Below are 12,500 nucleotides of genomic sequence, written 5' to 3'. Positions count from 1 at the left end.
GTTAGGGATTTTTATTCCTTTTATATTAGTTTGAAGTAAATCAATCAAGGGTATAGGTTGTTCATCCGTCTTATACGATACTTTTTTCTCAAAGAGTATGTTTCAAAGTCTGAAATTATGGAAGAAATTAACCTAAGTTTTTCAGGCAAATCAAGATCAGTTCGCGCAAATTATAGTTGCCAATTTGGGTGTTGTAAGATTTTTTTTTTAATCCCCTGAGTATGCGAAGTGACACTCCATTCTAATTGATAAGATTTAATCCATGTTTGATATATATGATCCACTATTCAATTCACGTTGGTGTTTGATTTGAATTTATCACAAAAGTGATATTTCTACCGTCTTACATTTCATGTATACTATCTACATAATTTCTAAACTTTCATCAAAAGAAAAAATAAAGATGAAGTGATGCCGTTATCTACTATGTAGTATAATTTAGAAAACTAAGTCATATCCTGGTGAAAAGTTCCGTACCCTTTTTATTTCTAGTTTTCCATTTTAGTGAATAAAAAGCTTTATGATTTATGGAATTTAGGCAATATGATCAAGTGTTGGGGCATAGGATGAAAAAAAAAAAAAAAAAAAAAAAACTTAGGGCCAAGTAGCAACTGTTCAGAAAACCTTGCAGTTGAGTCTTGAAGTGAATTTAAAAGGTTGGACTGTGAGATGAGAAAGAGGAAACAAGAACGGTCTTAACGAGTTAAAACTAGGTGGTGACAGACGCTTTAGTGTGCGTACAGTGTATCATACGAGGGGTGCTGATGGCACCAACCCCTAATGGAAAAACACAGAATCAAGAACAAGTCTATTCCAAGTATATTAAACCATATATGAAGTATTTAACGGAACGTCGGCAACTTTCTAAATATGCCGCCACCTTATAAACTCCAGAAGATAGTTGACAGAAAAAAATAAAACCATTGTTTTTAAAACTAAAACGCCATTGAAACTGGCAGCTTTAAGCCAGGAGAGTTCTTATGCTGTTATCAGTCCCTTGCAGTTGTTTTGTGTTGGCTTTTGCATGTCTCAGGGAACAAAAAAGGATTAGCAGAAGCCAATTGTTCTGTCATGAAAAGGTGTAAGGGAAAAAAAAAAGATAAATCTCTTTCCTTTCCCACTCGGTTTGCTCACCTGCTTTTAACTATTACGAAAATCCGATTGTAACTTATATATATATATATATATATATACATGTATATATATATATATATATATATATATATTTGCGGCGCTTATTTCCTGCAAAAACATTCAGCAATAAATACTTCGTTCTTATATATTTCTTTAGGTTCTCAAGAGATGAATCATTTGGTGTTCATCTTTTTAAAGTATTTGGGATTTTTCAACATATCGACTAATCTATTAGTGCAACTGATTTTTCTTTTTTTACAGATAATAAAAAAAATAAGCACTTAAATGTTCAAGGTGAGAGGAAGCTTTTAAAGTGAATTGATGAAATAGTTTCTGGAACCTGACTAACGTATGTTATGTTCTCCAAATAAACAGCACAGTTATCATGCGGTTAACACGTAACTAATTTTGCGAGGAAAAAGTTACCCGGCAGAATAGGAATACTTTTTTGTTATTCTCATATTCAGTCATTTTCATAATTGTAATTTTGTTAATGACACTGACCTGTAATCAAATAATCCCTTCGTGTTAATTGATTTCTTTGTTAATAAGACGTTATCTACGTTATCTTTTGAATTGCCAAATTATAGTTTAAAGGGTTTCAATTTTGTATTAAAAATCTTCTATGACTTTGTGAACTGGATCGTTATTAACCATGGGGTGTTTTCTTGTCGTTTTGCACAAAGCAAAGGTCATCTTGTTAACAAGATCAGTACTAATTTCATGAATAGATTAAAAAGGTGTTTCCATATGTTTTGCTTATATACGCAACTTAGTGAATGAATTCCCTAATTTATTGATTTTAGTGGAATTATTTGATAAATCTTTTTTATCTAACTTATTCTCAAAACACGAAATGATTAATTTGCTCTTTTGACGAGTGTGTTGTTATTCTAAATATGGCAAACAGTCCCTCACCTCTAAAAAGAGTATGATCAGATATCTATGAAAATATATCAAGTCTTACATAAAATAGAAGTGAGCAACATCATCTTCCCTTTAACAAAGAACCCTTGACCAAAAACCTACTCTCTCTCTCTCTCTCTCTCTCTCTCTCTCTCTCTCTCTCTCTCTCTGAATAAAAATTCTATTTCGGATTTCGGATAAATCTAAAAATAATTTCTAGAGGAGCCCCTGCAAGGGCCGTCCACTTTCAATGAAGCGTCAACAAAGAAATTTCGATTTGAATATTCTAAAACTTTATTGAATTTTACGGAAGAGTCTCTTGTAGACTTCAGATGACACAAGCTAAGAAAGTTAAGAGAAAACGAACAAAGGCATATAAAAAGCATCATATGCACACAATGATGCGCACAGGTTCAGCAGTTGTTGTTTCGTGGGAAATAGAAATCAAATCTAAACTGGAGATATCTTTCGAATTTTTGTCAAGTGTAGCAGTGTGTATTACCCAGATTTGACAGTTCCGAAGATAAAGAAAATATGAAACTAAAATAGAACGATCATCGACCGAACAGTTTTAAATATTGTACTAAAATTTATTATACAGTATATATATATATATATATATGTATATATATATATATATATATACATGTGTATACTGTATATATATATATATATATATGTATATATATATATATATATATACAGTATATGCATCAATATATATATATATATATAGATATATATATATATATATACAGTATATATATATATATATATATACAGTATATGCATGTATATATATATATGTATATATATATATAATTTATATATAGATATATATATATATATATATATACATATATATATATATATATATATAGTATAGTGTATATATATACATATATATAATATAGTGTATATATATATATCTATATATATATATATATATACAGATGGAGAGATAGATAGATAGATATGTATGTATGTATATATATACATATATATATATATATATATATATACGGTATATATATATATATATATATATACATATATATACAGTATATATATATATATATATATATATCAAGAAATACAGCCGTTATAGTCCACTGCAGGAGAAAGGCCTTAGATATGTCACTTCATGTCGGGGATTTGGTCAGGTTTCATCACCGCCATGTCCAGCAATGTCTATTCTATAGATCTTGATGTCCAGTGCAGATTGGTGATGATGGGAGATGTTCGTCTGACTGCTCATGGCAAACCCTTTCGCTAAATCTTGTCATTTTCTTTTCTTTTTCAAATAAGCACAAATACCTTTTAATATCAACTTTGCTCTGCCAGGGGTAACAGACCGAATGAAAAATTCCTTTTATGATAGATATTTATCCCTGGTTAAGGATTCGAATATTTGCAACGACGGAAATGAGGGTAAACTAGACTTTAGCCTACTTGACTGTTAATAGACTTTGACTCTGGTGCATTCGATCATTCGAACTTAAGAATCGAAATAAATTTGTTTCCACCATTACATATATGCGGGCACACACACATGTGTGTATATATATATATATATATATATATGTATAGTGTTGCTAATCGTACATTAACGGTAAACAATTTCCGTGACCGAATTTTGTTCGAAACCACCGTTCAAAAAATCCATACATCTGATGATATGCACCTCCATCTAGGCTGAGATAATAGTCGTGATGATAGAAAAGTTGACGCTAATGTGTGCGTGTGCTCATATATTTGTGTATGTGTTTATACGAGTCGTATTTACATGCGCGTGAAGGGTTAGCATACTGGAATAGAAATGCAAGTTTGGAAGCATTATCTTGTAAAACAAAATACATTAAATTATTATAAAGTCCGGAGCTCCTCTGCTGTTTTGGAACCAGATTTTAAATGTCAGATGTTTTATCAAAATGTTAAGCTTCAGTTGACTGTGTTTGATTTCAGGTCAGTAATCAAACAACTAGATAAACATTCATTTGTTCCCGTTGTCGCAGTAACCCCAGCTGTAACAGGTGCAAAAAGATTCACATTTATTTTCCATTTTCTCTCACTTTTTTTCCTTTTAAACCCGATGAAATGGTGGATCATGGAGAATTCTATTTCTTTTTCGGGGATATTTTTTTTTAATGTATTTTAGGCATTGAAAGAGCCTGTCTCTTTATATTCTATTGGTTCTTTCATACATTTTCGTCTCATCGATTTCGCTTTTTGACTGTTGATCTATACAAAATAACTTACTGATCATTTTAGAGAAACTATATACATTTACTTTTATTTTACTGTTCGTAAATTCTTGTTTGTAAATGATTAATTCCATAGTAACACACATTTAAATATTATTGACCATTATTCTCCTTCAGACAAGGCTAGGATTACAGAAATCCTTCATGTTCCTTTTCATCGGCTATCAATGCAAGACACTAAAGTCCTGTTTCCCGTGGTCATTGATTTAATTTTTATTCCTTTATCAAAAAGATTCATAAAAAACTGGTAAAACAAATGAGTGTGTATGTATAGTTTTTATTAAATCAGTAATGCAAAAGTAAAATTTTTACTAAAGATACTTAATATATTCATACATTACATCACTCCACATAACAGACTGGTTATTGGAGAACGAGAGACAAATTAATCTTGTTTATAGCTTAAGAAAAGCTCTTTCTGAGTATGGACACCTAAAGGTACCCTGACACTTGCATGAATTTGTGGCACGCATTGCCATGACTCGAGTCGTGAACCTGTCTTGACATCATGGCATGTCGTGGCGAGAATTTTGAATGTTCAAAATTTGGTCATGACAAAATTTTCGTGAACTATGCCTGAACTGTTCGTGAATGCGTCGTGAACTTGTCAGGACGATGCGGGAGGATGAATGCCAGTGCGTGGAAATGCATGCCATGCCACTACTGTCACGAACTGCCACGAATAGTTCACGAACAGTTCACGTAGAGTTCACGAGTAATTGACGACATGTTCACGAATATGAGCGCGTCGCAGCGTGGCCGTGCCTTCCCACTGACATGGTCACGTGTACTTCACGCATTGATGGCACGAGCAGTTCACGACTAGTTTACGCACTTCACGAACAGTTTGCACATGGCATGAGTAGTTCACGACCAGTTCACAACCAGTTCATGCCAGTTCACGCCAGTTCACGACCAGTTCACGAGTTCACGCTAGTTCACGACTACTCCGCGACAGTGGCGCTTGCGTTGGTGTGGGGGGTATATATAGAGCTTCGAGGACACTGCTCGCCATTCCAGAGCTCGCCAGAGAGGAGACAACATGCCTAAAACCAAGCTGACAAAAGGAAGGGGGAGAAGGCCAGAAGCCAACAGGCTAGAGGCAGAGACCGCTGATAGAGATAATTCTCCTCATTCATCAATATCAAGTCTCAATCTCGTGATCCCGGAGACACAGCAGGATACAAGCCAGAGACAGCCATCCAGTGAGAACGAGATGAAGCAGAAGAAGCAGGTCCGGATGTGGAAAAAAGAAATCCCTGACTACCGCTGGACAGAAGAGGCAGAGACTAGGTTGTCCGACCTTGTGAAGGAGAACCCCATGCTGTTTGACAAGAAGCACAAGGAGTGGATTAACGTGGTAGCCAAGAACAGCCGGTGGGAACAACTTGGAGAGCAGCTGGAGCCTCCTGCCACTGGTGCCCGATGCAAGAAGCGTTACAAGAACTTGACGACCAGGGTGGGGAAGTTTATAAAAAAGGAGAAGAGTGAAGCTGGCCAGACCCAAAGGAGTGCCCGTGAGGACCAGATCATGGAGACATGGTCTTTCCTCATACAACACATCGTCCGGGGAGAGACAGTCCCCAGTGAGCAGTTTACTGGCTTAGAGTCAGGTGCAGTGACAGTCAGCGATGGAGACGATGATGAAGTGAGGTCCACATGTTCCCACAGCCAAGCATCTACTAGCACCTGGGAGGACAAGGGCACGGGGAAGCGGTCCTGCCCAACAACAGACATCGCACCCAGCGACACCTGGGTGTCCCACAAGGACATCAGTACTGTAGTGAAAAATATGAGATTCCCAATGTCTACATGTAGATTGTATTCCAGTTTCATCCATTGTTTTTCACATAATGTGCAATATGTTGCATTGAAATGCTATACTAAATTGTAACAATGTTTGTATGTTTCAGAACATGTCCAAAGCAGATTCCTTGGGAACCTCGTTCACCGGCCAGCACATGATCGTTCACGATTTTTCGTGCCTGCTGGAAGGCCACATGCATGCCATCCCAGAGGACTACTGGCAGGAATTCCAGATAGATTACCTCAACCTTGTAAACCGCTACAGGCAGCGTCGTTAGGTCTTCCAGCAGCCACATCAACAACCAATCATGATGACTTGGCCAGGCCCACAGCAGCAGCAACCTTGGCAGCCCCCTCAGCAGCAGCAGTTCTGGCATCCACCTCAACCAGCAACCTCGCAGGAACCGCCAGAGCAGCAGCAGCAGCATCGTCCAGCCAGTCATCCATCCTGGATGCCGCCCCAGTCACCACAGTATTCAGGCCAGTCTTCCTGGCTCCGTACCACGGAGTGGCAACCAGGGATGCCAACTCCACCGTCAGCCACCCTTGTCCAGGCTCCTTCACAAACAACTTCATTATCGTCACCCACCCTTGTCCAGGCTCCTTCAGCAACATCTTCATTGTCGTCGCTGTCAGCCACATTCAAGACACCTCTGACACCAATCAGCTGCCTGCTCCTGACCCCGGGTCCGTCGACAGCAACCTAGAAGAGGGCATGTCACCCTCACCCCTCTATACCTCCAAGGAACTCAACACCCTACCAGTCCAGGAGGCATCATCCCCACGCAGCGGTAAAAGGACAGAGACTGAGATGAGATGTAACACTTGTTAATATTTGTAAATAATTTGACTGTGATACTTGTACATATTTGATGTTTGCTGTTTTAATGTAAATAAAATGCTTTCTTATTTCACAACACTAGTAAATATTTTTAAATAATTGGACCGTAATAATTGTACATATTTGATGTTTGCTGTTATAATGTAAACAAAATGATTTCTTATCTCAAATCAATTATTTTTCTTTATAACCTTAAACTAAGAGAAAGAAAATTGAAACGAAAAAATAATAGGAAAGGAAAGAAAAATAAACCAAAACAATTTTTATGTTTGCTGTTTTAATGTAAATAAAATGAATTCCTATTTCAAAACACTCATTTTTCTGTATAACCTGAAAATAGAGTGAAAGAAAATGGAAACAAAAAATAATAGAAAGGAAAGAAAAATCAACCAAAAAAAATTTTGATGTTTGCTGTTTTAATGTAAATAAAATGATTTCTTATTTCCAAACACTTATTTTTCTGTATAACCTTAAAATAAAGTGAAAGAAAATGGAAACGAAAAAAACTAATTAAAAGGAAAGAAAAATAAACCAAAAAAATTTGATGTTTGCTATTTTAATGTAAATAAAATGATTTCTTATTTCCAAACACTTATTTTTCTGTATAACCTTGAAATAAAGTGAAAGAAAATGGAAACAAAAAAAATAATAAAAAGGAAAGAAAAATAAACCCAAAAAAATTTGATTTTTGCTGTTTTAATGTAAATAAAATGATTTCTTATTTCAAAACACTTGTAAATATTTGTAAATAATTGGACTGTAATAATTGTACATATTTGATGTTTGCTGTTCTAATGTAAATAAAATGCTTTCTTTTTTAAAAACACTTAATTTTCTCTATAATCTTAAAATAAAGTTAAAGAAAATGGAAACGAAAAAACAAAATAAAAAAAAAGGAAAGGAAAATAAACCAAAATTTTTTTTGATGTTTGCTGTTTTAATGTAAATAAAATGATTTCTTATTTCAAAACACTTATTTTTCTGTATAACCTTAAAATAAAGTGAAAGAAAATGAACACGAAAAAAATAAGAAACAAAACAAAAAGGAAAGGAAAATAAACCAAAAAATAAAGAGAAAAAAAAAATACCAGCAAGGACAATGACTGAGATGAGATGAGACACTTGTAAATATTTGTAAATAATTTGACTGTGATACTTGTACATATTTGATGTCTGCTGTTTTAATGTAAATAAAATGCTTTCTTATTAAAAAAAAAAAAAAATAAAGGGCAACAAAAAAATACACACGAAAAAGATACATTTCTTTTATTTAAAAAAATGGATCAACTCTGGATGCAGGTCATGGAGCTACTACAATTCTTTCTTGCCAAGGGACAGCACCAGCAGGGGACTTGTAGTAATGTGAAGGGTAGTCTCGCTGATCCTTTGTATCCTTCTGGGTATGATGGCCGGTTGGAGGCACCAGCCCCTGCAGGTGTTGCTCAGTACTCCATCCACCAGGAATCAGATCATGTGTGTCCGGATCTTCGTAGTCCACTTCTGAAATTGCGTGTGGGTATCTGATGAGGATGAGGTTGTGCAAGAACCAGGCACACATGGTGATCAGGTTGATGGTGTCGGGGTTCTGCTGCATCGTCATGTAGAAGCAACGGAACCTTTGACTTATTCCAAAGGCATTCTCCACGACACGTGAGGCACGAGACAACCTGTAGCTATATATGCGTTCTCGTAGGACTTGTGACCGATGGGAGAATGGTTTCATCATCCGGGTTCGGAGAGCAAAGGCCACATCCCCTACGAAGTGAATAGGGCACTGGGTGGTCATCATTAGGGAGTGGTTCTGGTTGAGGCACTCCAGCTCTGTTATCTTCTACAGCATCATGCAGGGAACAGTTGCTCAATGTTCCTCCATCCGATGCACCACCCTCTGCCCAAACATCCACATAGAGGAACTTGTAGGTAGCTTCTGCCACTGCCATCAGTGCAATGCTGTGGAAGCCCTTGTAGTTGTAGTAGCAAGAGCCAGCATTGCGTGGCTTCTTTATGGCGATGTGCTTTCTGTCCACAGCCCCCAGACAGTTGTGGTAATTCCATCTGGAACTGAACCTGGCAGCAACTTCCTTCCAGTCCTCTTCAGTTTTGGGGTAGTGCAGCACTTCGTCCTTGTAGAATGCGATGATGGCTTTACATATCGTGGGTATGAACTTGCAGATGGTACTTGCTTCAACCCTGAAGCTGTACTGCAGACTTTGATAGGAATTTCCAGTGGCTTAACCCTGGATAGGTACGGTGGGTCGTTTGCGACCCCGAGCGTCAAAAAAAAAACAGGTTTTTCTCACGTGACTCACCCCTGTGACTGAATTTGTGGGTGATCGACCTGCAGGAGGTGTCTCCCCTACACGCTCTAGTAGTGTCCAGATGTGCATTGCTGTAGCTGTACTCCTTCCCCGATTTCTGAGACGCGTCGGGGTCGTTCGCGTCCGAGTTTACCCTTCTGAGGTAGTTTGCATAATTATCAAAGTTATTACGTATTATGAAATTGTCGTAGAATGGTGCAACTTGTATAGGTTATCAGTTGTGGAAAGTCTTGGTGGATTGTTTGGCTACCATGTGCATGTTTTTTTTTTTAGTTAAAATGTCGTTCATCACCACGAGGACTATTTTACCGCGAGTGCCCCTTTTTCATTTTTTTTCATTTTTTTGCCAAGTCATTTTTCCGTAAGATATTGCCAAATAGTGTCGTAAAACTTTTGCTTGTTTAGTGTTGGAAAGTGTGTCTAGATGATCTGGCTACCCATGCATGACTTTGTTTTTGTCAGATACGACGTAGTTATTGGTATATTGGGTATTTAACTGCTGTTACCAATTTCTGTTTTTTTTTCAATATTTGTAAAAATTACTACGTAGTAAGAAATTGCTGTATATTATTCATTTTTTTTTTCATGTTTATGTGTTAGAAAGTGTGCCTTGATGGTTGGGCTAACACGTGCATGTCTTTTTTTTTATCTGAGATGTCGTATATTAGAATGTCGGGCATTTTACCGCGAGTGTCCCTTTTTAATTTTTTTTAATTTTTTTGCCAAGTCATTTTTCCGGAAGATATTGCGAAATAGTGTCGTAAAACTTTTGCTTTTTTAATGTTGGAAAGTGTGTCTAGATGATCTGGCTACCCATGCGTGATTTTGTTTTTGTCAGATACGACGTAGTTATTGGTATATTGGGTATTTAACTGCGGTTGCCAATTTCTGTTTTTTTTTTCAATATTTGTAAAAATTTACTACGTAGTAAGGAATTGCCGTATATTATTGATTTTTTTTTCATGTTTGTGTTAGAAAGTGTGCCTTGATGGTTGGGCTAACACGTGCATGTCTTTTTTTTTTTATCTGAGATGCCGTATATTAGAATGTTGGGCATTTTTCCGCGAGTGCCCCTTTTTATTTGTTTTGCATTTTTTTGCTTAGTCATGTTACCGTAAGGAATTGGCAAGTAGTGTCGCAAAACTTATATTTTTATAGTGTTGGAAAGTGTTTCTAGATGATCTGGCTACCCATGCCTATTTTTTTTTTAGCCAGATATGGCGTATATATAAGTATATGTTCGATTTTCCTGTGATTGCCATTTTTTCGTTTTTTCCCATTTCTTTCAAAATTACTACGTACTAAGGAACTATCACAGAGTAATATTTCATTTATATGTTCATTTGTCGGAAAATATGCCTTGATGGTTTGCCTAGCACGTGGCTGAAATTTTTTTTTCTGAAATGCCGTATATTAGAATGGCCATTTTTCCACGAGTGCCCCTTTTTATTTGTTTTGCATTTTTTTGCTTAGTCATGTTACCGTAAGGAATTGGCAAGTAGTGTCGCAAAACTTATATTTTTATAGTGTTGGAAAGTGTTTCTAGATGATCTGGCTACCCATGCCTATCTTTTTTTTAGTCAGATATGGCGTATATATAGGTATGTGTTCGATTTTCCGGTGATTGCCATTTTTTCGTTTTTTCCCAATTCTTTCAAAATTACTACGTACTAAGGAACTATCACAGAGTAATGATTCCTCTAGATGTTTATTTGTCGGAAAATTTTGTTTACTTTTTTTTTGATTGAATATCATCAAATTTTTTTAGCTAAAATATTCTTTTACATTTTTTTTTTCGATTTTATTTCCCTTCAAAAAAAATTTTTTGGGTCAGAATTTTAATTTTATAGTCGTAAAATAATCGACAATTATCCAGCAACCCACCATACAATTGTTATGCATATCCAATAATAATTAGATTAGTAAATAACACCTTGAAATTGACATACCCTTCCTACATTTCAAGTGGCAGATTAGGGAGTCTGAGTCAGTGGGGTTGGCGGCCATTTTGTGGACATATCCGAAGCGTAAGCTGCCCTATCTATATATATTCTTGTTCCCTATAGAATGTGTGATATTTTGGTGTATTTTTACCTGCATAAATATCATATTATATATTAAATATATGTATTTTTTTACGAAATTTCCAAGTACTCAAAAAATTACCTTTAGATATGGCCCCTGATATAAATGTAAATTACAAAATAATGAAGATTTTTTTACATATTTCTATTTTAGGATAACATATGTTTATTCCCTAAAAAAATTAGCCACTTCCTATTTCATTTGGGTACCCAAAAAAATTCATGAAATTTGGACAATTTTTTTTGGCCAAAAAAAGATACCCTTTTTTTCTCATTTCAGATCTTCACCTCCATGGGTCTGACTTCATCCAAAATACATCAAGATGTGTCCTAAACATTCAAGAATCAATTCCTAAAAGGATTTGTGTATATATGTATTAACTTTTTTTTATGAATTTTTATGTCAGGTCTTTTTTTTTTTCTACTTAATTTTTTAAAATATTTATAATAAATAGTTTTTCTGCAGATGAGTAGTATTTATCTTTACAGTTGTTTTAAGCATTCATTGAAGTTTTTTTTGGCAAAAGAAAAAAGGAGGTTACTGCAAAAACTGATTTTTCAAGAATTTTTTTTGGCGTCGGGGTCGTTCGCGTCCGAGTATACCCTTAAAGGGGTGTCCGAGGACCGTACCTATCCAGGGTTAAAAGTGGAGTGTGGCAGCCAACTTGAGTCCAACTTGAAGCGGTTCCCTAATGAAGGTGGACTGCTTCTGCAGGTGAGGGGTTAACTTCTCAACCATCTCTTGGAACAGGTCAGGTGTGATTCTGAGGTAATTTTTGTAGCCCTTTTGATCTTTCTTGTGGAGTTCAGTCAGTAGACTGTCATACTGTCCAAACTCGCGCCTTCTGTTTAACCATTCCCTGACCCACACTTTCCTTTGTATCTTTCTTCGAGGTGGGGTTGCCTTTTGTTTATCTTCTTCCTCTGCCAGCTTTTTCTGCTGCTTTCCAACAATGGCTAGAGCAGCTGCCAGGTATAGGTATCTTCTCCTCTTTGCAATGGAGTCTCTGACAGTAAGCATTGTTGTCTCTTCCACAGCCAATCCAAGAATATCCTCGGGTTGGAGAAGCCTCGTTTTTATATGGCGTGGCCAAGTCGGCACGACACCATCTGCATTGCGTGAACTCGTTGTGCCAATGCGGGAAGT

At 36.2% G+C, this 12,500-nt stretch overlaps 1 protein-coding gene across 1 annotated transcript; it reads left to right on the top strand.

Moving 5' to 3' along the window:
• Positions 1-6,421: 6,421 nt before the first annotated feature.
• On the top strand, positions 6,422-6,942 carry LOC137646289 (vacuolar protein-sorting-associated protein 36-like). The gene is made up of 2 exons (XM_068379400.1): positions 6,422-6,582; positions 6,720-6,942. The coding sequence occupies exons 1-2, from the start codon at positions 6,422-6,424 to the stop codon at positions 6,940-6,942; spliced, it is 384 nt and encodes a 127-aa protein (XP_068235501.1).
• Positions 6,943-12,500: the final 5,558 nt, after the last annotated feature.

The sequence above is a fragment of the Palaemon carinicauda genome, chromosome 9 (assembly GCF_036898095.1).
Source record: "Palaemon carinicauda isolate YSFRI2023 chromosome 9, ASM3689809v2, whole genome shotgun sequence".
NCBI classification, from domain to species: Eukaryota; Metazoa; Arthropoda; class Malacostraca; order Decapoda; family Palaemonidae; genus Palaemon; species Palaemon carinicauda.
The sequence above is the reverse complement of the archived record's forward strand: the minus strand, read 5'-3'. Positions and strand labels throughout refer to the sequence as shown.